The sequence below is a fragment of the Somniosus microcephalus genome, unplaced genomic scaffold (genome assembly GCF_052327205.1).
Source record: "Somniosus microcephalus isolate GS21.2 unplaced genomic scaffold, FLI_Smic_1.0 unresolved_chr9, whole genome shotgun sequence".
NCBI classification, from domain to species: domain Eukaryota; kingdom Metazoa; phylum Chordata; class Chondrichthyes; order Squaliformes; family Somniosidae; genus Somniosus; species Somniosus microcephalus.
This window is the reverse complement of record NW_028225187.1, coordinates 4,246,932-4,272,912: the sequence shown is the minus strand read 5'-3', so window position 1 is coordinate 4,272,912 and position 25,981 is coordinate 4,246,932. Positions and strand designations below refer to the sequence as shown.

At 48.7% G+C, this 25,981-nt stretch overlaps 1 protein-coding gene and 1 long non-coding RNA gene across 2 annotated transcripts in view; both read right to left on the bottom strand.

The window, feature by feature from the left end:
- The window catches only part of LOC147084237 (uncharacterized), a 204,919-nt gene extending 201,754 nt beyond the window's left edge, over positions 1-3,165 (bottom strand). The window contains exon 1 of the long non-coding RNA XR_015075851.1: positions 2,992-3,165. This is a non-coding gene — a long non-coding RNA (uncharacterized LOC147084237). The remainder of the gene's footprint in view (positions 1-2,991) is intronic.
- Positions 3,166-12,020: 8,855 nt separating this feature from the next.
- The window catches only part of LOC147084235 (uncharacterized), a 34,275-nt gene continuing 20,314 nt past the window's right edge, over positions 12,021-25,981 (bottom strand). Inside the window, exon 2 of the mRNA XM_085979487.1 lies at positions 12,021-19,758. Coding sequence (XP_085835613.1) covers positions 18,776-19,648 — 873 coding nt within the window. The 5' untranslated portion in view covers positions 19,649-19,758 and the 3' untranslated portion in view covers positions 12,021-18,775. The remainder of the gene's footprint in view (positions 19,759-25,981) is intronic.

Sequence of the window (25,981 nt, the reverse complement as noted above, 5' to 3'; positions counted from 1 at the left end):
GGCAGAGTCCCAGGACCAGCTGCTAGTGGGCATGCTCATGGACCCAGAGTCCCAGGACCAGCTGCTAGTGGGCATGCTCAGGGGCAGAGTCCCAGGACCAGCTGCTAGTGGGCATGCTCAGGGGCAGAGTCCCAGGACCAGCTGCTCGTGGGCATGCTCAGGGCTGCAGAGTCCCAGGACCAGCTGCTAGTGGGCATGCTCAGGGCTGCAGAGTCCCAGGAGCAGCTGCTAGTGGGCATGCTCAGGGACAGAGTCCCAGGACCAGCTGCTAGTGGGCATGCTCAGGGGCCCAGAGTCCCAGGGCCAGCTGCTAGTGGGCATGCTCAGGGGCAGAGTCCCAGGACCAGCTGCTAGTGGGTATGCTCAGAGGCAGAGTCCCAGGACCAGCTGCTAGTGGGCATGCACAGGGGCAGAGTCCCAGGACCAGCTGCTAGTGCGCATGCTCAGGGGCCCAGAGTCCCAGGACCAGCTGCTAGTGGGCATGCTCAGGGACAGCGGAGTCCCAGGACCAGCTGCTAGTGAGCATGCTCAGGGGCCCAGAGCCCCAGGACCAGCTGCTAGTGGGCATGCTCAGGGGCAGAGTCCCAGGACCAGCTGCTCGTGGGCATGCTCAGGGGCAGATTCCTCGGACCAGCTGCTCGTGGGCATGCTCAGGGGCCCAGAGTCTCAGGACCAGCTGCTAGTGGGCATGCTCAGGGGCAGAGTCCCAGGACCAGCTGCTCGTGGGCATGCTCAGGGGCAGAGTCCCAGGACCAGCTGCTAGTGCGCATGCTCAGGGGCAGAGTCCCAGGACCAGCTGCTAGTGCGCATGCGCAGCGACAGAGTCCCAGGACCAGCTGCTAGTGGGCATGCTCAGGGGCAGATTCCTCGGACCAGCTGCTAGTGGGTATGCTCACGGACAGAGTCCCAGGACCAGCTGCTAGTGGGCATGCTCAGGGGCAGAGTCCCAGTACCAGCTGCTAGTGCGCATGCTCAGGGGCGGAGTCCCAGGACCAGCTGCTAGTGGGCATGCTCAGGGGCAGAGTCCCAGGACCAGCTGCTAGTGGACATGCTCAGGGACAGTGTCCCAGGACCAGCTGCTAGTGGGCATGCTCAGGGGCAGAGTCCCAGGACCAGCTGCTGGTGGGCATGTTCAGGGGCAGAGTCCCAGGACCAGCTGCTAGTGGGCAAACTCAGGGGCAGCAGAGTCCCAGAACCAGCTGCTAGTGCGCATGCTCAGGGGCAGCAGAGTCCCAGGACCAGCTGCTAGTGGGCATGCTCAGGGGCAGCAGAGTCACAGGACCAGCTGCTGGTGGGCATGCTCAGGGGCAGCAGAGTCCCAGGACCAGCTGCTAGTGTGCATGCTCAGGGGCAGAGTCCCAGGACCAGCTGCTAGTGCGCATGCTCAGGGCAGAGTCCCAGGACCAGCTGCTAGTGGGCATGCCCAGCGGCCGAGAGTCCCAGGACCAGCTGCTAGTGCGCATGCTCAGTGGCCCAGAGTCCCAGGACCAGCTGCTAGTGCGCATGCTCAGGGGCAGCGGAGTCCCAGGACCAGCTGCTAGTGGGCATGCTCAGGGGCCCAGACTCCCAGGACCAGCTGCTAGTGGGCATGCTCAGGGGCAGCGGAGTCCCAGGACCAGCTGCTAGTGGGCATGCTCAGGGACAGAGTCCCAGGACAAGCTGCTAGTGTGCATGCTCAGGGGCGCAGAGTCCCAGGAACAGCTGCTAGTGGGCATGCTCAGGGGCAGAGTCCCAGGACCAGCTGCTAGTGGGCATACTCAGGGGCAGAGTCCCAGGACAAGCTGCGAGTGCGCATGCTCAGGGGCAGAGTCCCAGGACCAGCTGCTAGTGCGCATGCTCATGGGCAGATTCCCAGGACCAGCTGCTAGTGGGCATGCTCAGGGCTGCAGAGTCACAGGACCAGCTGCTAGTGCGCATGCTCAGGGGCCCAGAGTCCCAGGACCAGCTGCTAGTGGGCATGCTCAGGGGCAGAGTCCCAGGACCAGCTGCTAGTGGGCATGCTCAGGGGCCCAGATTCCCAGGACCAGCTGCTAGTGGGCATGCTCAGGGCTGCAGAGTCACAGGACCAGCTGCTAGTGGGCATGCTCAGGGGCAGAGTCCCAGGACCAGCTGCTAGTGGGCATGCTCAGGGGCCCAGAGTCCCAGGACCAGCTGCTAGTGGGTATGCTCAGGGGCAGAGTCCCAGGACCAGCTGCTAGTGGGCATGCTCAGGGGCAGAGTCCCAGGACCAGCTGCTAGTGGGCATGCTCAGGGCTGCAGAGTCCCAGGACCAGCTGCTAGTGGGCATGCTCAGGGGCAGAGTCCCAGGGCCAGCTGCTAGTGCGCATGCTCAGGGGCAGAGTCCCAGGACCAGCTGCTAGTGGGCATGCTCAGGGGTAGCAGAGTCCCAGGACCAGCTGCTAGTGGACATGTCCAGGGGCAGCAGAGTCCCAGAACCAGCTGCTAGTGGGCATGCTCAGGGGCAGAGTCCCAGGACCAGCTGCTTGTGGGCATGCTCAGGGGCCCAGAGTCCCAGGACCAGCTGCTAGTGGGCATGCTCAGGGGCAGAGTCCCAGGACCAGCTGCTAGTGGGCATGTTCAGGGGCCCAGAGTCCCAGGACCAGCTGCTAGTGGGCATGCTCAGGGGCACATTCCTCGGACCAGCTGCTAGTGGGCATGCTCAGGGGCCCAGAGTCTCAGGACCAGCTGCTAGTGGGCATGCTCAGGGGCAGAGTCCCAGGACCAGCTGCTAGTGGGCATGCTCAGGGGCAGAGTCCCAGGACCAGCTGCTAGTGCGCATGCTCAGGGGCAGACTCCCAGGACCAGCTGCTAGTGGGCATGCTCAGGGGCCCAGATTTCCAGGACCAGCTGCTAATGCGCATGCTCAGGGGCGACACTCTGGGTGACGGTCGTTAACGGTTGAAGAGTGGGAATTACCAGCCGAAAGTGAGTTTTTTCAGCTGGACGGACGAGCGGAGAGGGACGGGGAAATAACTGATGGTAAACACAAACCTGGGAGTCCGAGGGTCCCGGGAATCGAACGGAGCGGATTCAGCCTCGCGGAGCGGGTCAGACTTCCTCAGAGACACGTGACCCGGGCCCGCGGACTGATTGACGGGAGCTTCCCACCAATAGGGAGTGAGCGGGGTGGGGCTGGAGGAGCGAGCCGGCGGCGGGTCCTCCAACCAATCGGGGAGCCCGAGGGGCGGGACTAGCGGCACCCAGTGGGCGGGGCTGGAGGAGCAAGCCGGCGGCGGGTCCTCCAACCAATCGGGGAGCCCGAGGGGCGGGACTAGCGGCACCCAGTGGGCGGGGCTGGAGGAGCGAGCCGGCGGCGGGTCCTCCAACCAATCGGGGAGCCCGAGGGGCGGGACTAGCGGCACCCAGTGGGCGGGGTTGGAGGAGCGAGCCGGCGGCGGGTCCTCCAACCAATCGGGGAGCCCGAGGGGCGGGAGAAGCGGCACCCAGTGGGCGGGTCCTCCAACCAATCGGGGAGCCCGAGGGGCGGGACTAGCGGCACCCAGTGGGCGGGTCTGGAGGAGCGAGCCGGCGGCGGGTCCTCCAAGCAATCGGGGAGCCGAGGGGCGGGAGAAGTGGCACCCAGTGGGCGGGTCCTCCAACCAATCGGGGAGCCCGAGGGGCGGGACTAGCGGCACCCAGTGGGCGGGGCTGGAGGAGCGAGCTGGCGGCGGGTCCTCCAACCAATCGGGGAGCCCGAGGGGCGGGACTAGCGCCGGCTGATTGTCTGATCCGCAGGGCAGCGAGTTTCTCCAGTCCCTTGTTCAGGGCCCGGGGCCCGGGGAGGCTGTGGGCCTTTATTCCCCGTCTTGGACACAAGGCTCTTTGTCCCACAACACACTCGCTCAGGTTTTAATAGAGACTTTTTAAATTCATCAATAAAAGCAGATAAACCCCGTGCTTCTGTAGAATAAACTTTTTAATATTTGGGAGTAAAAGGACAATTTTTTTCCCTCTGGGGAATTTGTTATTAGTTTCAGGAAACAACAACAACCACTTGTATTTACAGAGCACCTTTAATGTAATGAAACGTCCCAAGGATCTTCACAGGAGTGTTAGAAAACAAAATTTGACACCAAGCCACGTAAGATATTCGGGCAGATGACCAAAAGCTTGGTCAAAGAGGAGCATCTTAAAGGAGAGAGACGTAGAGAGATGGAGAGGTTTAGGGAAGGAATTCCAGAGCTCAGGGCCCAGGCAACTGAAGGCACAGCCACCAATGGTGGAGCGATTAAAATTGGGGATGCTCAAGAGGCCAGAATTAGAGAAGCGCTAATATCTCGGAAGATTGTAGGGGCTGAAAGAAATTGTAGTGTATGTACCTTTAAGAGCCCCTGTGTACTGTAATACTGTAACCTGGTGTTGTGTGATTTCTTACTGTAATACTGGTAGTGACCACTCAGGTATATAAGCCTGTGTAGCGTCTTGTATCTTTTAGTTCACCTCCAGACTTTGTTCAGTAAACACCTGTTAAACCAACTCCTGCATTCCGTGTCTCCATTAACACACGGATACAACAGTGGCGACGAATTGGAAATGGACTTACCTGCAATTCGGCAGCACCTCAAGGAGATCGATTCCTCAGACGAAGGTCAAAGAAAAAGAAAAAAAAAACTGTGGTTTCACCAGCTAGCTGGGCTGGTGGCAGGTACTGCACTAATCTTTCCTGGGCGGCGGGCTGGGGTTCGATCGGGTGGCTCTGCAGCGGGGCCGAGCAGCGAGTCGGAAGGCGGAGGCAAACAGAGACGGAGGGTGGAGCACTCGGGAGACGGCCGGCGCTGCAAAGCAGGTCGGCGTTCGGACCAAGCAGAGGGAGGGAAAAGTCCCAGAGAGTCCGGCGGGAACGAGTCTCCAACTATTAAAAATATCTGTGTAATTGAAAAACCGCGGAGAACAGCGTTGTCAGCAGCAGCAGCGGCGGGAAAGCGCGGGAGGTGCCATTTTTCTTGGCAGGGAAGAAAGGAAAGCGTGGGAGGCGCCATTTTTGATTTTCAGGATGCCTAAGACTGGCAATATTACTGCTTTCGATAGTGATATAGAGGATTGGACCACATATGTGGAAAGAGTGGAGGTATATTGCACAGCGAATGAAGTAGAGGATGATAAAAAGGCATCGGTACTTCTAAATCTGATGGGCGCAAGGACATACGGGCTGTTACGAAACTTAATCACTCCAGCCAAACCGATGGACAAGAATTTTAAGGAGATTGTTGATACCCTACAGGAGCACTTAAACCCAACACCGCTGCTGATAGCGGAACGATTCAAATTCTTCAGGAGGAATCAGCACAAGAATGAAAGTAACGCTGATTACCTCACTGAATTAAGAAAGCTGTCAAAACACTGCCAATTCGGGGCAGGACTGGCAGATTCTCTACGAGACAAATTCGTCTGCGGTCTCCTAAATGAAGGAACACAGAAAAGGCTACTTTCTGAGAAAGATTTGACACTGGACAAGGTTTTCAGTGTGGCTGTATCATACGAAGCAGCAGCAAGAGGAGCTGCAGAGATACAGCAAAAGCCACAGGACTTCAGCACCCATGAAATGACACAGGGTTGAGAGAGATGTTATCGCTGCGGCAGATCCACCCATGACCAGAGGGACTGCTGGTTCAAGGACAAAGCATGCAGGCAATGCGGAAAGATGGGACACATTGCACGTGTATGCCGATCTGGAAACAAAAAATCCACTGACAGAAAAAAAATCAATAAGGAAAAGTACAGAAAGGTACAAATGATGACGGACAGTAGCTCCGAAGACCAGAAGAACGATAGCGACTCCGGAAACAAGAGACTAAGCTGTCTCAAATTACATCATGTAATTGCCAAAGAGGATTACCAGACCATTTGGGTTACCCTCACGATAGCGGGGTCCCCAATTAAAATGGAGCTAGATACAGGATCAGCTCTGACCGTCATAAGTCGACGGGATTACGAGCGGCTATTTCCGCATATACCTTTGAAAGACACATCCATTATCTTGAAGACAGAAACGGGGCAGAAAGTATACCCCAGAGGGAAAATAAAGGTGCCTGTTGTATACAACGGCAAGGAAATACAGAAGTTGTATTTATACGTTCTGCAAGATGGTGGTCCGCTGTTGTTGGGACGTGAATGGATCAGGAAGATACGTTTAGACTGGCACTCCATTCAGGCACTGACGGTGACCAGTAAGAAAAAAAATGATGATGACGTCATACCTGAACGATTAAAAGACATCTTGGCTAACGCCAAAGAAGTGTTTTAACAGGAACTAGGAACCTTGAAAGGCGTCACCGCCTCAATAAAAGTGGAAGATGCGGCAATTCCCAAGTTTTTTAAGGCAAGGCCGGTGCCATACGCAATTCGTCCAGCAGTCGAGGCAGAGCTGGAGAATTTGGAAAAAGCAGGCGTGTTATCCAAGGTACATTGGAGCGAGTGGGCAACACCCATCGTCCCGGTCATGAAGAAAATGTTGAATAATGATACATCTGAAGAACAGAGAAAAATTTGCATCTGTGGGGACTTCAAGGTGACTGTAAATCCGGTCCTTCATACGATACAGTATCCTCTTCCAAGGATAGAAGATATTTTCGCCTCACTATCTGGAGGGAAACGTTTCACCAAAATTGACTTGGCACAGGCATATCTACAGATGGAGGTTGAGGAGGCCTCTAAAAAGTATCTCACAATAAACACACACAAAGGCCTGTACCACTACAATCGACTGGTTTTCGGAATAGCATCAGCTCCAGCTATCTGGCAAAGAGCTATGGAGCAAGTCCTGCAAGGGATTCCGGGGACTCAATGCTACCTAGACGACATCCTTGTAACAGGAGAAAACGACAATGAGCACCTTGCCAATTTGGAGCAGGTGCTCACTAGGCTGAGAGAACAGGGCCTATGAGCAAATCGCCCCAAGTGCGAATTTTTCCAGAAACAAATTTCATATTGTGGCCATATAATTAATGAAGAAGGGTTGCATAAGTCACCTGAAAAAATGGAAGCGGTCATAAAAGCCCCAGCACCTGAAAATGTCTCACAATTAAGGTCATTCCTGGGATTGATAAATTACTATCATAAATTTTTACCGAACTTGTCAACTGTTCTGCACCCTTTTAACGCACTGCTACAAACGGGAGTAATTTGGAAATGGAGCGAAGACTGTAAACGTGCCTTCCATAAATGCAAAGGCTTGATCACGTCCAAGGAAGTGTTGGCTCATTACAACCCATCACTGCCAATCAGACTGGCATGCGATGCATCCCCTTACGGCGTAGGAGCGGTATTATCGCATAGATTCCCTGATGGCTCGGAGCGGCCGATAGCTTTTGCGTCACGCTCATTGAACTCAGCTGAGCGTAACTATGCCCAGATCGACAGGGAAGCACTCAGCCTGGTGTGGGGAGTGAAGAAATTCAACCATTACCTACACGGACAAAAATTTACCTTGTTGACTGACCATCAACCCCTCGTCTCCATATTCAACCCTAAAAAGGGCGTTCCCATTATGACAGCGCAAAGGCTACAGAGGTGGTCCCTTTTCCTAGGGGCACACCAATATGACATAGAATACAAAGAATCAAAACAGCATGGGAATGCTGACGGTTTATCGCGCCTACCGTTGCCAACGGTAGAAGAGGCACCTACAGTGGACCCAGTGGAGATGTTCCACTCAACCATAGTAGAATGTCTGCCAGTAACAAATTCTACCATTGAAAAGGAAACGAGAAATGACCCGACTCTCTCATGAGTCTACGACTTAACGGTGAAGGGATGGCCAGCACATGGCGAACCACTGTTGCCAGCATTCTTGCAAAGAAGAGAACAGCTGTCAGTGTGCCGAGGAACCTTGATGTGTGGATCCAGAGTGGTGATTCCACCCAAACTCCAGGATAAAGTGCTAAAGGAGCTTCACGAGGGGCATCTGGGTGGAGTCAAAATGAAGAACTAGCCAGAGCATTTGTGTGGTGGCCAGGTATCGATGGAGACATCGAAGAAATGACCAAGAGCTGTCTAGGATGGCAGAAGGTCCAAAACGCCCCACCACAAGCCCCTCTACATCCATGGGAGTGGCCCTCATCTCCATGGCAAAGGGTACATATCGACTTTGCTGGTCCATTTATGGACTCAATGTTCTTAATCGCGGTTGATGCACACTCCAAGTGGCTGGAGGTAATAAAGATGTCCTCCACCACCACGGAAAAAACCATCACAGTATTAAGGACCATATTTGCCAGGAATGGGCTGCCTGAACAGATCTGTTCTGATAATGGACCGCAATTTGTGTCCGAAGAATTCAGGAAGTTCTTAAAAAACAATGGGGTTAAGCACTACACATCCGCCCCATACCATCCCGCCACCAATGGATTAGCTGAAAGGTTTGTCCAGACCTTCAAGAAGGCCATAAAGGCCATGGGTAATGAAGACATAAATCTACAACATAAGGTAGATAACTTCTTGTTTGCATACAGGAATGCAACACGTGGTTACAAACCAAACTCCCGCCATGATGTTTTTCAATAGAAGACTAAGATGCCGGCTGGATTTGATCAAGCCAAATATCAGAAGGGACGTAGAGAACCGGCAATTTCAAGGCATGAATGAAAGGCCAACTAGAACCTTCCAGATAGGTCAACAAGTTTTGGCCCGGGACTACCGTACCGAGAAATGGCAGCCTGGAACTATTTGCACACAACTAGGACCGCTGATGTATACCGTGGACATTGGTGAAAGCATAATAAGGCGCCATGCTGACCAGATCATAGTCATCCGAAAAGGGACAACCTACACCACAACTCTATACGCCTAATGATGAAGCAGAGATACCCATAGTATCTACCTCCGATCCGGTGATACTGGAACCAGATGAACCCGAAACTGGCATTCAAGCCGAATCGACCTTGCCAAAAGAACCTACTACACCACCGAAAACTACTACACCACCGAGGCGTTATCCGGACCGAGTCAGGAAGCCTCCAGAGAGACTGACTTATAATTGATTAACTGCAGCAAATGTGTAGATTATTGTTCTTGTAAACATGTTAATTAATGATTACTTAAAATGTTATGTACTAATAATCTAAAAGGGGAGGAATTGTAGTGTATGTACTTTTAAGAGCCACTGTGTACTGTAATACCGGTAGTGACCACTCGGGTATATAAGCCTATATGGCGTCTTGTATCTTCTATTTCACCTCCAGACTTTGTTCAGTAAACACCTGTTAAACCAACTCCTGCATTCCGTGTCTCCATTAACACACGGATACAACAGAAATTACAGGGATAGGGAGGGGCGAGGCCACGGAGGGATTTGAAAACAAGGATAAGAATTTTAAGGATGAGACACTTGAGGAAAAGCAGGGAGTGGGGGAGGGTGAAGCCCTTATGGGACAGGGTCACTAATTCTGTTCTGCGACAGTTACTGGGACAGACTGTATCTTCCCCCTCTCCTCCACACAGGCATTTGTGGTAGTTAAAGGGACAGTGATTCTCCTTGTTCTGCGAGATTGTAATTAAAGGGTCACTACTCTGAGATGGCTGCGAACTTTTAGTGCCGCCAGCCTTTCTAAAACATCTTCCTGTCTTTGAGGATCTGTATGAACTCGCTGGTGAGTCAGCAGGTTGGATGAACTCTGAAACCTCTTTACACAGTCAGAACATTTAAAGGGTCTCTCATCGGTTCTGGGACAGGAGGGATCTGGTTAACGGTGATCACAATATCAATAGGTTTAAAGTAGTCATGGAAAGGGACAAAGAAAAATCAACGGTGAAAATACCCAGTTGGAAGAGAGCCAATTTCAGTGATGTGAGAAGGGATCGAGCACAGGTGGACTGGAAACAAAGATTGTCCAGGAAAACTGAATGACCAATGGCAGGCCTTCAAGGCTGAGATAGTTCGGGTACAAACCAAGCATATTCCCATAAGGAGGAATGATGGGGCATCCAAAGCTAGAGCTCCCGATGACAAAGGATATCGAGGTTAGAATAAAACAGAAAAAGGAGGTTTACGACAAATGTCAGGTACAGAATGCAGTCAAAAACCAGGAGAATACAGAGAGTGGGGGGGGGAAATGAAACAGGATATAAGAAGGGCAAAGAGACAATATGAGAAAAGATTAGCAGGTAACATAAAAGAGAACCCAAAAATCTTCTATAAACATATGAAAAGTAAAAGGATAGTTAAAGGAATGGTGGGGCCGATTAGGGACCAAATAGGAGCTCATCATACGGAAGCAGAGGGCATGGCTGAGGTACTGAATGAGTACTTAGCAGCTGTCTTCACAAAAGAGGATGAAGTTAATGTCGCAGTAGAGGAGGGGGAGTAGAGAAATTGGATAAAAATGGATAGAAAGGAGGTGCTAAATAGGTTGTCATCACTGAAAGTTAACATGTCACCCGGTCCAGATGGGATGCATCCTAGATTGCTGAGGGAAGCTAGGGTGGAGATAGCAGAAGCTCCGACCACAACCTTTCAATCTCCCTCAGATATATGGGAGTGGTGACAGAGGACTGGAGGATTGCAAATGTTACACCCCTGTTTAAAAAAGGGGAGAGGGATAAACCTGGCAACTACAGGCCAATCAGTCTAATGTCAGTGGTGGGTGAACAACTAGAGACCATTGTCAAGGACAAAATTAATTCTCACTTGGAGAAGCATGGGTTAATAAGGGGCAGCCAGTATGGATTTGTTAAAGGTAAATCCTGTCTGACTAACCTGATTGAGTTCTTTGATGAAGTAACAGAGGGTTGATGAAGGTAGTGCAGCAGATGTTGTACATATGGACTTTTAAAAGGCATTTGATAAAGTACCACATAAGAGACTTACTCGGAAAATAGAAGCAGAGGGAATTAAAGGGCCGATGGTAATTAGGGTATATAATTGGCTAAGGGAGAGGAGGCAGTGAGCAGTGCTGAGGGATGTTTTTCTGACTGGAGGGAAGTATGCAGTGGGCTCCCCCAGGGGTCGGGATTAGGACCATTGCTTTTCTTGTTATATATAACTGACCTGGACTTGGGTATAGGTGAACAATTTCAAAGTTTACGGATGATACAAAACTTGGCAACATAGTAAATAGTGAGCATAGTAGTAGCAGACTTCAGAAGGACAGAGACAGATTGTGAAATGAGCAGACACAAGGCAGATGACATTAAATGAGGATAAGTGTGAAGTGATGCACTTTGGGAGAAACAACAGGGAGAGGCCGTATAATCTAAATGGGACTATTTTGAGGGGGTGGAAGAGCAGAGGGACCTGGGGGCCCATATTCACAAGTCTTTGACAGTGCCACGGCAATTTGGTGAGGCGGTTCAGAAAACGTATGGGATACTTGGCTTTATAAATAGGACCATTGAATACAAAAACAAGGAAGTTACACTAAACCATCACAAATCACTAGTTGGGAACATGGGACAGGAGGAGGCCATTCAGCCCCTCGAGCCTGTTCCGCCATTCAATGAGATCATGGCTGATCTGTGACCTAACTCCATACACCCGCCTTTGGCCCATATCCCTTAATACCTTTGGTTAACAAAAACCTATCAATCTCAGATTTAAAATTAACAATTGATCTAACATCAATTGCCATTTGCGGAAGAGAGTTCCAAACTTCTACCACCCTTTGTGTGTAGAAGTGTTTCCTAATTTCACTCCTGAGAGGTCTGGCTCTAATTTTTAGACTCTGCCCCCAGTCCTAGAATCCCCAACCAGCAGAAATAGTTTCTCTCTATCTACCCTATCTGTTCCCCTTAATATCCTGAAAACTTCGATCAGATCTAAAACCTTCTAAATTCTAGGGAATACAACCCTAATTTATGTAATCTCTCCCCGTAACTTAACCCTTGAAGTTTGGGTGTCATCCTGGTAAACCTGCGCTGCACTCCCTCCAAGGCCAATATATCCTTCCTAAGATGTGGTGCCCAGAACTGCTCACAGTGCTCCAGGTGTGGTCTAACCAGGGTTTTGTACAGCTGCAGGGTTTTGGCCTCAGCTGGAGTCTTGTGTACAGTTCTGGGCACCACACTTTAGGAAGGATGTCAAGGCCTTGGAGAGGGTGCAGAGGAGGTTGACCAGGATGGTACCAGGGATGAGGGACTTCAGTTATGTGGAGAAATTGGAGAAGCTGGGATTGTTCCCCTTAGAGCAGAAAAGGTTAAGAGGAGACCTAATAGAGGTGTTCAAAATGATGAGGGTGAAGTGGATTTTTAGTGAAGGGTAACATAGGTACCCTTCAGGACTTACGGGGTTAACAGTGTAGCTTGCACACAGGATGACAGCGGAGACAGAAGCACCAGCCACGAACTGGGGAAGTAAAACCACTTGGGGAACAACAGATAAGGTCGTAAAGATCATGTGACAATCAGCAATTGTGCATGCAGGCTTCCAGCCAATTAAAACAATGTAACGAATTGTGCATGTGGGCTTTAAGCCAATTAGAACAATGTCATGAGCTGTGCACGAGGTATCCACGGCTTTTGTACACTTAAATAATAGAAATTGAAGTCAATCGAGGAGACAGCCAGGAACAAGCTAAAGGAGCTCTAGCTGTGCTCCCTGATCAGCCTTTAGTTACCTCTGCGGACTGTTTGTATTGTACTGTTGAATAGTTCTGTGTTTTAAATAAACTGCTTGGCTCTTTACCATTTACAGACTAGTGTGCGGACTTAATTATTTAATTTCACCACAACATTTGGCGTAGTCGGCAAGATATGTCGGAATGTAGACGGACAACGGCCACGAGGACACAAGGGGGTGAGTAGATTTGAGACACCACCCGGAAAAATTACGTGATCCAGGCGGTCACCCATCTGTCTGCGGAACGAGTATCCGAATCGTGACGAGTCTATAAAGCGGTAAAACGACGGACGCGTTTGGACGTGTAGTGAGTATAATCTTGATATATTACGCGTAAACATTAGACAAAGTATTGGAAGAGACATTGTCATTGCGATAAAAGCCAGTCAGAGTGAAAGGTAAATGCACGAGTGTTGACGTCGAGTCTTTTACTACGTATATTATTGTGTAAATACATTTTGGGATAGGATTTAAGTCGCGTGGAGAGGCCGAATGGACATAAACTCAAGTAGAAGTTGTATGTAAAGCCGGGGAAGGTCAGACCACAAAATGGCGTCGGGGAAAGAATTAGACTGGGGTGTGGAAGGAACCCTTACTTCTATGCAGAGGACCGGAAGGGCTTAATCGACAAAATGTTAAGAGACAGATGGGATCCAAGTCAGGAACCCGTCATTCAAAAGACTTGGTGGCAAAAAGAGAAAACTAAACGTACCCAAAAGGCCGGTGTAATAATAGTACGACAGCTTTTACAATGTACCCCCTTAAACTGAAACCAAAAATAGAGGAATTAAAAGCAGCCAGAGCAGAAATAAATGACAACTGAGAGAAATTCAGGCGAGTCAGAGTGAAAGGGGACTCTTTGGTCCCCGATCATGTACACCTACCGCTCCACCACCTCCTCCGTATAATAAAACAGAGGAAGGAGATGATGCTGATAGTGAGGAGGGAGAAGGCCTCGCCGTTGCACCTTTGACGGTGACACAAGGAGCACAGGCAGCAAATCAATGGGCAGTTTTGATCACCGGGGTTGGGGGATCTGCCACAAGAACGCATTTAAGTGAAGTAATATTATTGGAGAGATTCTAACCCCTGCACAATTTTATGTTTGTCCCAATAAGGAGGGTACAATATTAGGAATCGACATTCTCGAACAATTGGGAGCGTTAATCGATCCACAGGGCTTGGTGGAGGGGACAAACCAAAGATAAAGAGGGAAAAGGGGGAATGGTAATCTTAGCTTGTTACCAGAAACAATGTAAGGAATTGAAACAGAAGGGAGAGATAAAGAAGGAAAAAGATCGAATTTGCAGGCGAACCAATTTGAAAACTCAGCAAAGGAGGGAAAAAAGGGATTTGGAAAGCCAGGAAAAGCTGCTGAGTCACCGATTTAAAAAGAAAAAAAGAGAAACTTAAAGCTTTACCAACATGGAAGTTATCATCTGTGCCCAGACAAATAAAACACAAGATTTGCTGAGTGAAAGGAACCTTAAAAATATGCTGGAATTTCAGTTTGTATGAGAATGTGTGTTAAAGTGTGAAACTTTTCCTGACTATGAATGTTTAAGAATTACAGTATTTCTTTTGTCTGAAAGTCTGTCTTTAAAAGAAAGATTCTGTCATGTTTGTTTTAGCTCCACTCACTTCTCTGTGTTAAAAAAGCATTTAACCCTTTTGTCGTCTTGGATTTTGGAAGTTTTAAGAATGTGTGAATAAGATTGTGCCCCCAGAATTGATAAAAAAACTTTGAACTAATTTAAGTTAAGCTGGTGTGTAAAAACTGAGAAGACCAACAGAAATACTGCATACAGTTTTGGTGTCCATACTTAAGAAAAGACATACTTGCTCTCGAGGCAGTACAAAGAAGGTTCACTCGGTTAATCCCGGGGATGAGTGGGGGGGACATAAGAGGAGAGGTTGAGTAGATTGGGACTCTACTCATTGGAGTTCAGAAGAATGAGAGGCGATCTTATTGAAACATAAAAGATTGTGAAGGGGCTTGATCGGGTGGATGCGGTGAGGATGTTCCCAATGATGGGTGAAACTAGAACTAGGGGGCATAATCTTAGAATAAGGGGCTGCTCTTTCAAAACTGAGATGAGGAGAAACTTCTTCACTCAGAGGGTGGTAGGTTGGTGGAATTTGCTGCCCCAGAGAGCTGTGGAAGCTACATCATTAAATAAATTTAAAACAGAAATAGACAGTTTCCTAGAAGTAAAGGGAATTAGGGGTTACGGGGAGTGGGCAGGAAATCGGACATGAGTCTAGGTTCGGAACGGTCATGGCCCTGTGGGTGGCGGAGCAGGCCCAGGGGCCGTTTAGCCTGGTCCTGCTCCTACTTCTTGTGTTCTAATTCTGTGTTAGATTTCAGGAGATGGTTCTATTCACAGGGATTAGTGGAGACCTCGGGAACAGGCTGCCAGCTAGGAGTCCTTCAAGAGTAAATTGGGCCTGTTCCTGGCTGGGGTGGAGATCAACTTTTACAGAAGGAAAGTACTGCAGGAAATACAGGGACAGAGTGATCTCCTGGACGAGTTTCGATCGCCTAGATGGGTCGGAGAGGAATTTCCCAGATTTTTTCTCCCAAATTGGCCATTGGGTTTTTTATCTGGTTTTTCGCCTCTCCCGGGAGATCACATGGGTTCGGGTGGGATGGAGAGTGGAAGTAGATTTGAGGTTAGGATCAGATCAGCCATGATCTTATTGAATGGCGGAGCAGGCTTGAGGGGCCGATTGGCCTACTCCTGCTCCTATTTCTTATGTTCTTAAAGTTTGTTTAACAAAAGATTAAGTTTCAGTCTAAGATTTAACCGTGGAGTCGCGGTTGCTATGGTGAAATCTTCCAAAGCAGTTTGATTTGATTTGTTTAAATGTGAAAAACTAATTTTTCTCCAGTTATATTCAATGTTTTTACAGTATTTTGGAAAGATATCTGAAGAAAGGACAGTAAGAAATACGACGTAATTTACTGTTTTCTGCAAGAATGTGCTATTTTGTTTTGTTTTATCTGTTCACTGTTTTACAAAAGATAAGCTTCAGCCTTGAAGTTACAGTTGCCAATGTGCTTGGAAGAAAATTGTTTCTTTGTTAATGTGGCTTCTTGCTTTGTTTTCCAAGTTAGTTTAAAAGAAATTGATCTGGATTAAATTGGAGTTATGAGGTTAATTAATCTACTAAAACCAGACTTCCATTGTGGCCATGGTTAAATTCTGGTTGGTGTAAATTGGTGTAGTCCGAATTGAATAAGATAACTCTGCTCCGCAAGAACATCCGATAGTGACAGGTCCCTCTACAATATTTAATTGACTACGGTACTGGGAGCCCTACAGAATGCGGGACTAAAGGTAAACCCTAGAAAGGTACAGGTAGGGAAGGACGAAGTAATCTACCTAGGATACATAATAACACAAGGGAAGAGACAAATGCCTGAAGACAGATGGGAGGGGCACTAGGACAAAGAGGAAAGCTAGCAGGAAGGGACCGCGCCAGAGAGGGGAGGGGGTCAAGCAGGTACTAGGGCTATTTAATTATTGCCAGAACTTTATCCCAGAATATGCAGAAATGGCCCAGCCTATACAAGATCTGATCAAAGGGGGAAACCATCCCAGGAGCTGGTGGACTGGGGCCCCGACCATGAAACAGCTATTGATCAGTGGTGATACGTGTGCATGTGTGGGTATGAATGGTGTGGGACGATGGAAACACTGGTCCCAACTGAAACGAATCTAACACACCCCATTCGGGGGCCTATATCGAATTAACAGAATGAAGGAACTATGCAGAAGACTTGTGATCCTAATACTTTGCAGAGCAACCCCCATAAAAAAAAAAACAGAAGCGACGCATCTCAACAGGGGGCGAGTAAAGTTCAAACCCAGCATGGCCATGGAAGGACACTACTGAGTCCAAACATCTGAATACCGGGATGACATCCTCTCCCCGATACATGGCCAACGGGGTCAGGAGGAGAAGACAGACATGGGGAAATGGATAATCTGTACGGGCGGACATTCTTAGAGACACAGTCAGAAAGCTGCTGCAGGGGCAGGCAGACACAAAGGAGCTGTGTGGGAAGGTGATGGGGCAGCAGGGAGCTTAGCCAAAGGGATTATAGTCCTGGAGGGCCATGCTGCCACCATTAATCGCCTAATCGATCGAGAATTTGATTCTGAAAGAACGGAGGTCCAAAGGGATCTCTGCCATGCTTACGGGGGATGGATGGTTGAACCTCGACCAAATACACCGAGTCGAAGTCCCAGATTGGATAAACAGTACCCACCTGTTCCACCTAGCACAATACCCAGAGTCGCTAGACGCGTGCACCTTGAAGGGAACGACTCGGGTCTTTCCCGTGACTGGTGCGTGCACAGACTCACATTCGGCCCTGGTAAGAATGGTCCTAATGATTCCGGTGATGGCAAGGGGAGAATCGGGACCATATCTCCAGGTTGAGGTAGAGAACTTGGGACTCATCCGGGGCGAGGACTACATGTGGTACTACCCTATGGGATCAAACGGAACGGAACCATGAGAGGGGTCTCATAAACAGGGTGCCACAGGGTAGGAAGCCTAGTAGGCTAGGGAAGTGAGGATGGGTGCGGATTCAACCAACCAATCGGTTGTGCCCTTGAAATAAGCCCATCAGAGTGCGAACGCACACACTCAGCCTACCACGGAAAGGGGGAATACTGCGTAGTCACAAATCAGTGAACATATGGCTATGATGGTCTGGAATGTAATATTACTAATCCTAATTTCTGTTTGACCCCGAGGCTACCGGTCATGATCGGACAAGCGTGAATGACATACATATATGCGCGACAAACCACTATCCTGACTGTAACAGATGATTTGAAATACGATTTGTACCAGTATGAGAGTGAATAGGCTGCACCAATACCCCAGCTGCCCAAGAATAAGAAATACCACGTTCTCAAGAAGGAGCTGCGCCAGCTGGGCAAGGACATTGAGACAGACCTTCGCTACATTCCGTGGTATATGAAGGCGTGGAATTGGGGACTAAATGTTAATATCCACCCGTGGATACGTATCATATCACACATATTGGTGGCAACACAATTAGCCTTAGTTCTTGGTTATGCTTTCATGTTTTGCTCATCCTGCAGAAGACGCCACGCCCAGCAGATAGTAAAGGTACTCGAGAAAAGGAAGAATCTGATGAGTAGTGGAATTTAACCGCTGACATCACGCACCTATTCCTCCCTAACCCATCGGCTGATCACCAAACAGGGGGCCGGACAAATTGGCATAACTTAGTTCAGTGTGGTCTCATGGGCTGGGGTAGCCAAGGACCAAAGGGGGGTTTGAAGTGGATTTTTAGTGAAGGGTAACATAGGTGCCCTTCAGGACTTAAGGGGTTAACAGTGCAGCTTGCACACAGGATGACAGCGGAGACAGAAGCACCAACCACGAACTAGGGAAGTAAAACCACGTGGGGAACAACAGATAATGTCGTAAAGATCATGTGACAATCAGCAATTGTGCATGCGTGCTTCAAGCCAATTAAAACAATGTAACGAATTGTGCATGTGGGCTTTAAGCCAATTAGAACAATGTGCACGAGGTAGCCACGGCTTTTGTACACTTAAATAATAGAAATTGAAGTCAATCGAGGAGACAGCCAGGAACAAGCTAAAGGAGCTCTAGCTGTACTCCCTGATCAGCCTTTAGTTACCTCCGCGGACTGTTTGTATTGTACTGTTGAATAGTTTTGTGTTTTAAATAAACTGCTTGGCTCTTTACCATTTACAGACTAGTGTGCAGACTTAATTATTTAATTTCGCCACAACAGAGGGGTTTTGATCGAGCAAGTAGGGAGAAACTGTTCACTCTGGCAAGTGGGTCGGTAACCAAAGATCACAGATTTAAAATAGTTGCTAAAAGAACTAGAGGGGAAATGAGGAGAATTGTTTTCACACAGAGGGCTGTTCAGATCTGGAACACACCATCAGAAAGGATGCTGGAATCAGGTTCCACAGGAACTTTCAAACAGTAATTGGACGAGTCCTTGAAGAGGACTAGTTTGCATAGTTCTGGGGATAAAGCTGGGGTTTGGGACTAAATTGGACAGCTCTTTCAAAGAGCCGGCACAGACACGATGGGCCGAATCACCTCCTTCTGTGCTGTTAGATTCGATGATCAGTGTGAAGACGCTGGTGACTCTTAAGGATCTTAGAGCTTTTAAAGCTCTTCCCACAGTCAGAACATTTAAAGGGTCTCATCAGTGTGAACTCGCTGGTGTCCCTTCAGATCCTGGGGGCTTTTAAAGCTCTTCTCACAGTTAGGACACTGAAATGGTCTCTCATCAGTGTGAACTCGCTGGTGTCGCTTCAGTTCCCCGGGGCTTTTAAAGCTCTTCCCACAGTTAGGACACTGAAATGGTCTCTCATCAGTGTGAACTCGCTGGTGAACCTTCAGATCCTCGGAGCTTTTAAAGCTCTTCTCACAGTTAGGACACTGAAATGGTCTCTCATCAGTGTGAACTCGCTGGTGTCCCTTCAGATGCTCGGAGCTTTTAAAGTTCTTCCCACACTCAGAACATTGAAATGGTCTCTCATCAGTATGAACTTGCTGGTGTCCCTTCAGTCCCTGGGGGCTTTTAAAGCTCTTCTCACAGTTAGGACACTGAAATGGTCTCTCATCAGTGTGAACTCGCTGGTGTCGCTTCAGTTCCCAGGAGCTTTTAAAGCTCTTCCCACAGTTAGGACACTGAAATGGTCTCTCATCAGTGTGACCTCGCTGGTGTCCGTTCAGCCCCCCGGAGCTTTTAAAGCTCTTCCCACAGTCAGAACATTGAAATGGTCTCTCCTCAGTGTGAGCTCGCTGGTGTGTTTGCAGGTGGGATGAACAAACAAATCCCTTTCCACACACGGAGCAGGTGAACGGACAGTCCCTGGTGTGACTGCGCCGTTGAACTTCCAATGCAGACGGGGAACTGAATCCCTTCCCGCCGTCCCCACCTTTACCCGGTTTCTCCCCGGTCTGACGGTGCACGTGTCTCGCCAGGTCAGGCGATCGGCTGAATCCGCGTCCACACACCGAACACATGTGCGGTTCGTCATCGCTGCTTTCTCCTTCCATGTGCAAAGGCCGATGATATTCAGGTCCTGATGAATCCAGCGACTCTGTCAGATCTTGACGTGATGTTTGGTTATGAGCTTCCCGCCTGTAACTGCTCCACTTCTATAACCCTGTAAATTGAGTTCAGAAAAGGATCAGAGGCAAACTGTTGTTTAATTTTCCCCTTTCTGAACCTAGGGGCAGTGAAGCTGATTTTCAGGCCCCAGCTGCTGCACAGGTTGGTTGAAAGGATCAGCAGTAATGGCGGCTTTAATACCCACAAGCCCCGACGCTCCAGAAAGTGCTCTGTTGACGCTGAGTCCCGCGCATGTGCTCATGGCCCCCGCGCTCTCCCTTCTGCTCTACAATCGCCCATCCCGATCGGTCCGCAACGCGCATGCTCAGCGCACAAAACCCTGCGGTTGGAACATTGGGCGCGCATGCGGAGCCACAACATCTGGTACGTTTGCGCGGCTCAGGTGGGGGCGATTTGGTGTTTCGGCTCAGCCGCCAGGGAGGTGCGCATGCGCAGGACGACCCAACATTCTTCCTGTCAGCAAACACTCCCTCATTTCTTTAATAAAAACAGAAACTGCTGGAAATACTCAGCAGGTCAGGCAGCATCTGTGGAGACAGAAACAGAGTTCATGTTTCAGGTCGATCACCCTTCGTCATAAACATAGGAACATAGAAGATAGGAGCAGGAGTAGGCCATTCGGCCCCTCGATCCTTCTCCGCCATTCAATGTGATTATGGCTGATCATCCAAATTCAGTACCCTGTCCCTGCTTTCTCTCCATATCCCTTGATCCCTTTAGCCTTAAGAAATATATCTAACTTCTTCTTGAATATATTTAATGAATTGGCCTCTACTGCCTTCTGTGGTAGAGAATTCCACAGGTTCACCACTCTCTGGGTGAAGAAATTCCTCCTCATCTCTGTCCTAAATGGCTTACCCCTTATCCTTAGACTGTGACCCCTGGTTCTGGACTCCCCCACCATCGGGAACATCCTTCCTGCATCTAGTCTGTCTAGTCCTGTTAGAATTTTATAAGTTTCAATGAGATCCCCTCTCATTCTTCTAAACTCCAGCAAGTATAAGCCCAATCGACCCAATCTCTCCTCATACGTCATTCCTGCCGTCCCAGGTATCAGCCTGGTGAATCTTCGCTGCACTCCCTCCATGGCAACAACATCCTTCCTCAGATAAGGCGACCAAAACTGCACACAGTACTCAAGATGTGGTCTCACCAAGGCCTTGTACAACTGCAGCAAGATATCCTTGTTCCTATACTCGAACCCTCTCGCTGCGAAGGCCAACATACCATTTGCCTTCTTAACCACCTGCTGCACCTGCATGCTTACCTTCAGCAACTGGTGCATAAGGACACCCAGGTCTCGTTGCACTTCCCCTTCTCCCAATCTATTGCCATTCAGATAATAATCTGCTTTCCTGTTTTTGACACCAAAGTGGATAACCTTGCATTTATCCACATTATATTGCATCTGCCATGCTTCTGTCCAATCACCCAACCTGTCCAAATCATACTGGAGTTTCTCGGCATCCTCCTCACAGCACACACGCCCACCCAGCTTTGTGTCGTCTGCAAACCTGCAGATATTTCATTTAGTTCCCTCATCTAGATCATTAATATATATTGTGAATAGCTGGGGTCCTAGGACCAATCCCTGCGGTACCCCACGAGTCACTGCCTGCCACTCGGAAAAAGACCCGTTTATTCCAACTCTTTGCTTTCTGTCTGCCAACCAGTTCTCTCTCCAAGACAATACCTTGCACCCAATCCCATGTGCCTTAACTTTACACGCTAATCTCTTATGCGGGACCTTATCGAAAGCCTTCTGAAAATCCAAATACACCACATCCACTGGTTTTCCCTTATCTATTTTACCGGTTACATCCTCAAAAAATTCCAGTAGATTAGTCAAGCACTGTAGTGTATGTGCCTTTAAGAGCCCCAGGTGTGCTGTAATGCCGGTAATTACGACTCGGGCTATATAAGCCTGTATATTGTGTATATCCGTTAGAACATCCCCCCAGACTTTGCTTAGTAAATACCTATGAACCAACTCCTGTCTTCAGTGTCTTTATCAACACACGGACACTACAGTGGCAACGAAGTGGAAACGGATTTACCTGCAATTCGGCAGCACCTCAAGGACATCGATTCCTCGGGCATCCAGAAGACTCAAGAAAGTGAGAGAAGCTGTGGTTTCACCAGCTGGCCAAGCTGGTGGCAGGTACTGCGCTAATCCTTCCTGGGCGTCAGGCTGGGGCTCCAGTGGCTGGCTCTACAGCTGAGACAGGCAGCGAAATCGGAGGCAAGCAATAACGGACTGGGAGGGAGCACTCGGGAGATGGCCGGCGCGGCAAGCAGGTCAGCGTTTAGACCTGGAGAGAAACTCCGGCGGGAACGAGTCTCCAACAGTAAATAAAAAAAGAAAAAAAAGAACGGAAACCGCAGTAAACAGCGTTGTCATCGGCAGCAGCGGCTGGAAAGCGCGGGAAGCGCCATATCTTTGCTGCAGAAAAGAAAAAAAAGCGCGGGAAGCGCCATATCTTTTCTGAAATGCCTAAGTCTGGCAATATTGATGCTTTTGATAGCGAAATAGAGGATTGGACCACATACGTGGAAAGAGTAGAGGTATATTGCACTGCAAATGGAATAGAAGATGAAAAAAAAGCTTCAGTACTTCTGAACTTAATGGGCGCAAAGGCATACGGGCTGTTACAAAATTTAATCACTCCAGCCAAACCAAAGGACAAGAATTTTAAAGCAATTGTTGATACCCTGCAGGAGCACTTAAACCCAACACCGCTGCTGATAGCGGAACGATTCAACTTCTTCAAGAGAAATCAACACAAGAATGAAAGTAACGCTGATTACCTAACCAAATTAAGAAAGCTATCAAAGTACTGCCAATTCGGGGCAGGACTATCAGATTATCTTTGAGACAAATTCGTTTGCGGTCTCTTAAGTGAAGGAATACAAAAAAGGCTGCTTTCTGAAAAAGATTTAACATTGGACAAAGCTTTCAGTATGGCTGTATCCTACGAAGCAGCAGCAAGAGGAGCTGCAGAGATACAACAAAAGACACAGGACTTCGGCACCCATGAAATGACACAGGGTTTCGAAAGATGTTATCGCTGCGGCAGATCCACCCATAACCAGAGGGACTGCTGGTTCAAGGACAAAGCATGCAGGCAATGCGGAAAGATTGGACACATTGCACAGGTATGCCGATCTGGACAGAATAAATCCACAGACAGAAAAAAAATCAATAAAGAAAAGTACAGGAAGGTACAAATGATGACGGACAGTAGCTCCGAAGACCATAAGAGTGATAGCGACTTCGAAAACAAGAGACTAAGTTGTCTCAAATTACATAATGTACTTGCCAAAGATGATTACCAAACCATTTGGGTTACCCTCACGATAGCAGGGTCCCCAGTTAAAATGGAGCTAGATACAGGATCAGCTCTAACCGTAATAAATCGACGGGATTACGAGAGGCTATTTTCGCATATACCTCTAAAAGACACATCCATTATCTTAAAAACATATACGGGGCAGAAAGTATACCCCAAAGGAAAAATAAGGGTGCCTGTTGTATACAACGGCAAAGAAATACAGAAGTTGTATTTATACGTTCTGCAAGATGGTGGTCCACCGCTGTTGGGACGTGAATGGATCAGGAAGATACGTTTGGACTGGCACTCCATTCAGGCACTGACGGTGACCAGTAAGAAAAAAAAATGATGATGACATCATACCTGAACGATTAAAAGACATCTTGGCCAACGCCAAAGAAGTGTTCCAACAGGAACTAGGAACCTTGAAAGGTGTCACCGCCTCAATAAAGGTGGAAGATGCGGCAATTCCCAAGTTTTTTAAGGCAAGGCCGGTGCCATACGCAATTCGTCCAGCAGTCGAGGCAGAGCTGGAGAATTTGGAACAGAGAGGCGTGTTATCCAAGATAGATTGGAGTGAGTGGGCAACACCCAGCGTCCCGGTCATAAAGAAAACGTTAAACAATGATAAATCTGAAGAACAGAGAAAAATTCGCATCTGTGGGGACTTCAAGGTGACTGTAAACCCAGTCCTTCACACGGTACAGTATCCTCTTCCGAGGATAGAAGATATTTTTGCCTCACTATCCGGAGGGAAACGTTTCACAAAAATTGACTTGGCACAGGCATATCTACAGATGGAGGTTGAGGAGGCCTCGAAAAAGTATCTCACAATAAACACACACAAAGGCCTGTACCAGTACAATCGACTGGTTTTCGGAATAGCATCAGCTCCAGCAATCTGGCAAAGAGCTATGGAAGAAGTCCTGCAAGGGATTCCTGGGACTCAATGCTACCTAGGCGACATCCTTGTAACAGGAGAAAACGACAACGAACACCTTGCCAATTTGGAGAAGGTGCTCACTAGGCTGAGAGAACGGGGCCTACGAGCAAACCGCCCCAAGTGCGAATTTTTCCAGAAACAAATATCATATTGTGGCCACATAATTAATGAAGAAGGGTTGCATAAGTCCCCTGAGAAAATTGAAGCGGTCATAAAAGCACCAGCACCTGAAAATGTCTCACAATTAAGGTCGTTCCTGGGATTGATAAATTACTACCATAAATTTTTACCGAACTTGTGAACTATTCTGCACCCTCTTAATGAACTGCTACAAACGGGTGTAATTTGGGAATGGAGAGAGGACTGTAAACGTGCCTTCCATAAATGTAAAGGCTTGATCACGTCCAAGGAAATTTTGGCTCATTACAACCCATCACTGCCAATCAGACTGGCGTGCGATGCATCCCCTTACGGCGTAGGAGCGGTATTATCACATAGATTCCCTGATGGCTCAGAACAGCCGATAGCTTTTGCGTCACGCTCAGTGAACTCAGCGGAGCGTAACTATGCCCAGATTGACAGGGAAGCACTCAGCCTGGTATGGGGAGTGAAGAAATTCAACCATTACCTACACAGACAAAAATTTACCTTGTTGACTGACCATCAACCCCTCGTCTCCATATTCAACCCTAAAAAGGGTGTTCCCATTATGACAGCGCAAAGGCTACAGAGGTGGTCCCTTTTCCTAGGGGCACACCAATATGACATAGAATACAAAGGATCAAAACAGCATGGGAATGCTGACGGTTTATCGCGCCTACCATTGCCAACAGTAGAAGAGGCACCTACAGTAGACCCAGTGGAGATGTTCCACTCAACCATAGTGGAATGTCTACCAGTAACAAATTCTGCCATTGAAAAGGAAACGAGAAATGACCCGACTCTCTCACGAGTCTACGATTTAACGGTGAAGGGATGGCCAGCACATGGCGAACCACTGTTTCCAGCATTCTCGCAAAGAAGAGAACAGCTGTCAGTGTGCCGAGGAACCTTGATGTGTGGATCCAGAGTGGTGATTCCACCCAAACTCCAGGATAAAGTGCTAAAGGAGCTTCATGAGGGGCATCTGGGTGGAGTGAAAATGAAGAACCTAGCCAGAGTGTTTGTGTGGTGGCCAGGTATCGATGGAGACATCGAAGAAATGACCAAGAGCTGCCTAGGATGCCAGAAGGTCCAAAACGCCCCACCACAAGCCCCTCTACATCCATGGGAGTGGCCCTCATCTCCCTGGCAAAGGGTACACATCGACTTTGCTGGTCCATTTATGGACTCAATGTTCTTAATCGCGGTTGATGCACACTCCAAGTGGCCGGAGGTGTTAAAGATGTTCTCCACCACCACGGAAAAAACCATCACAGTATTAAGGACCATATTTGCCAGGAATGGGCTGCCTGAACAGATCTGTTCTGATAATGGACCGCAATTTGTGTCCGAAGAATTCAGGAAGTTCTTAAAAAACAATGGGGTTAAGCACTACACGTCCGCCCCATACCATCCCGCCACCAATGGATTGGCTGAAAGGTATGTCCAGACCTTCATTACCCATGGCCTTTATGGCCTTCTTGAAGACATAAAACTGCAGCATAAGGTAGATAACTTCTTGTTTGCATACAGGAATGCAACACATGTGGTTACAAACCAAACTCCCGCCATGATGTTCTTCAATAGAAGCCTAAGATGCCGTCTGGATTTGATCAAGCCAAACATCAGAAGGGACGTGGAGAACCGGCAATTTCAAGGCATGAATGAAAGGCCAACTAGAACCTTCCAGATAGGTCAACAAGTTTTGGCCCGGGACTACCGTACCGAGAAATGGCAGCCTGGAACTATTTGCACACGACTAGGACCGCTGATGTATACCGTGGACATTGGAGAAAGCATAATAAGGCGCCATGCTGACCAGATCATAGAGTCATCCGAAA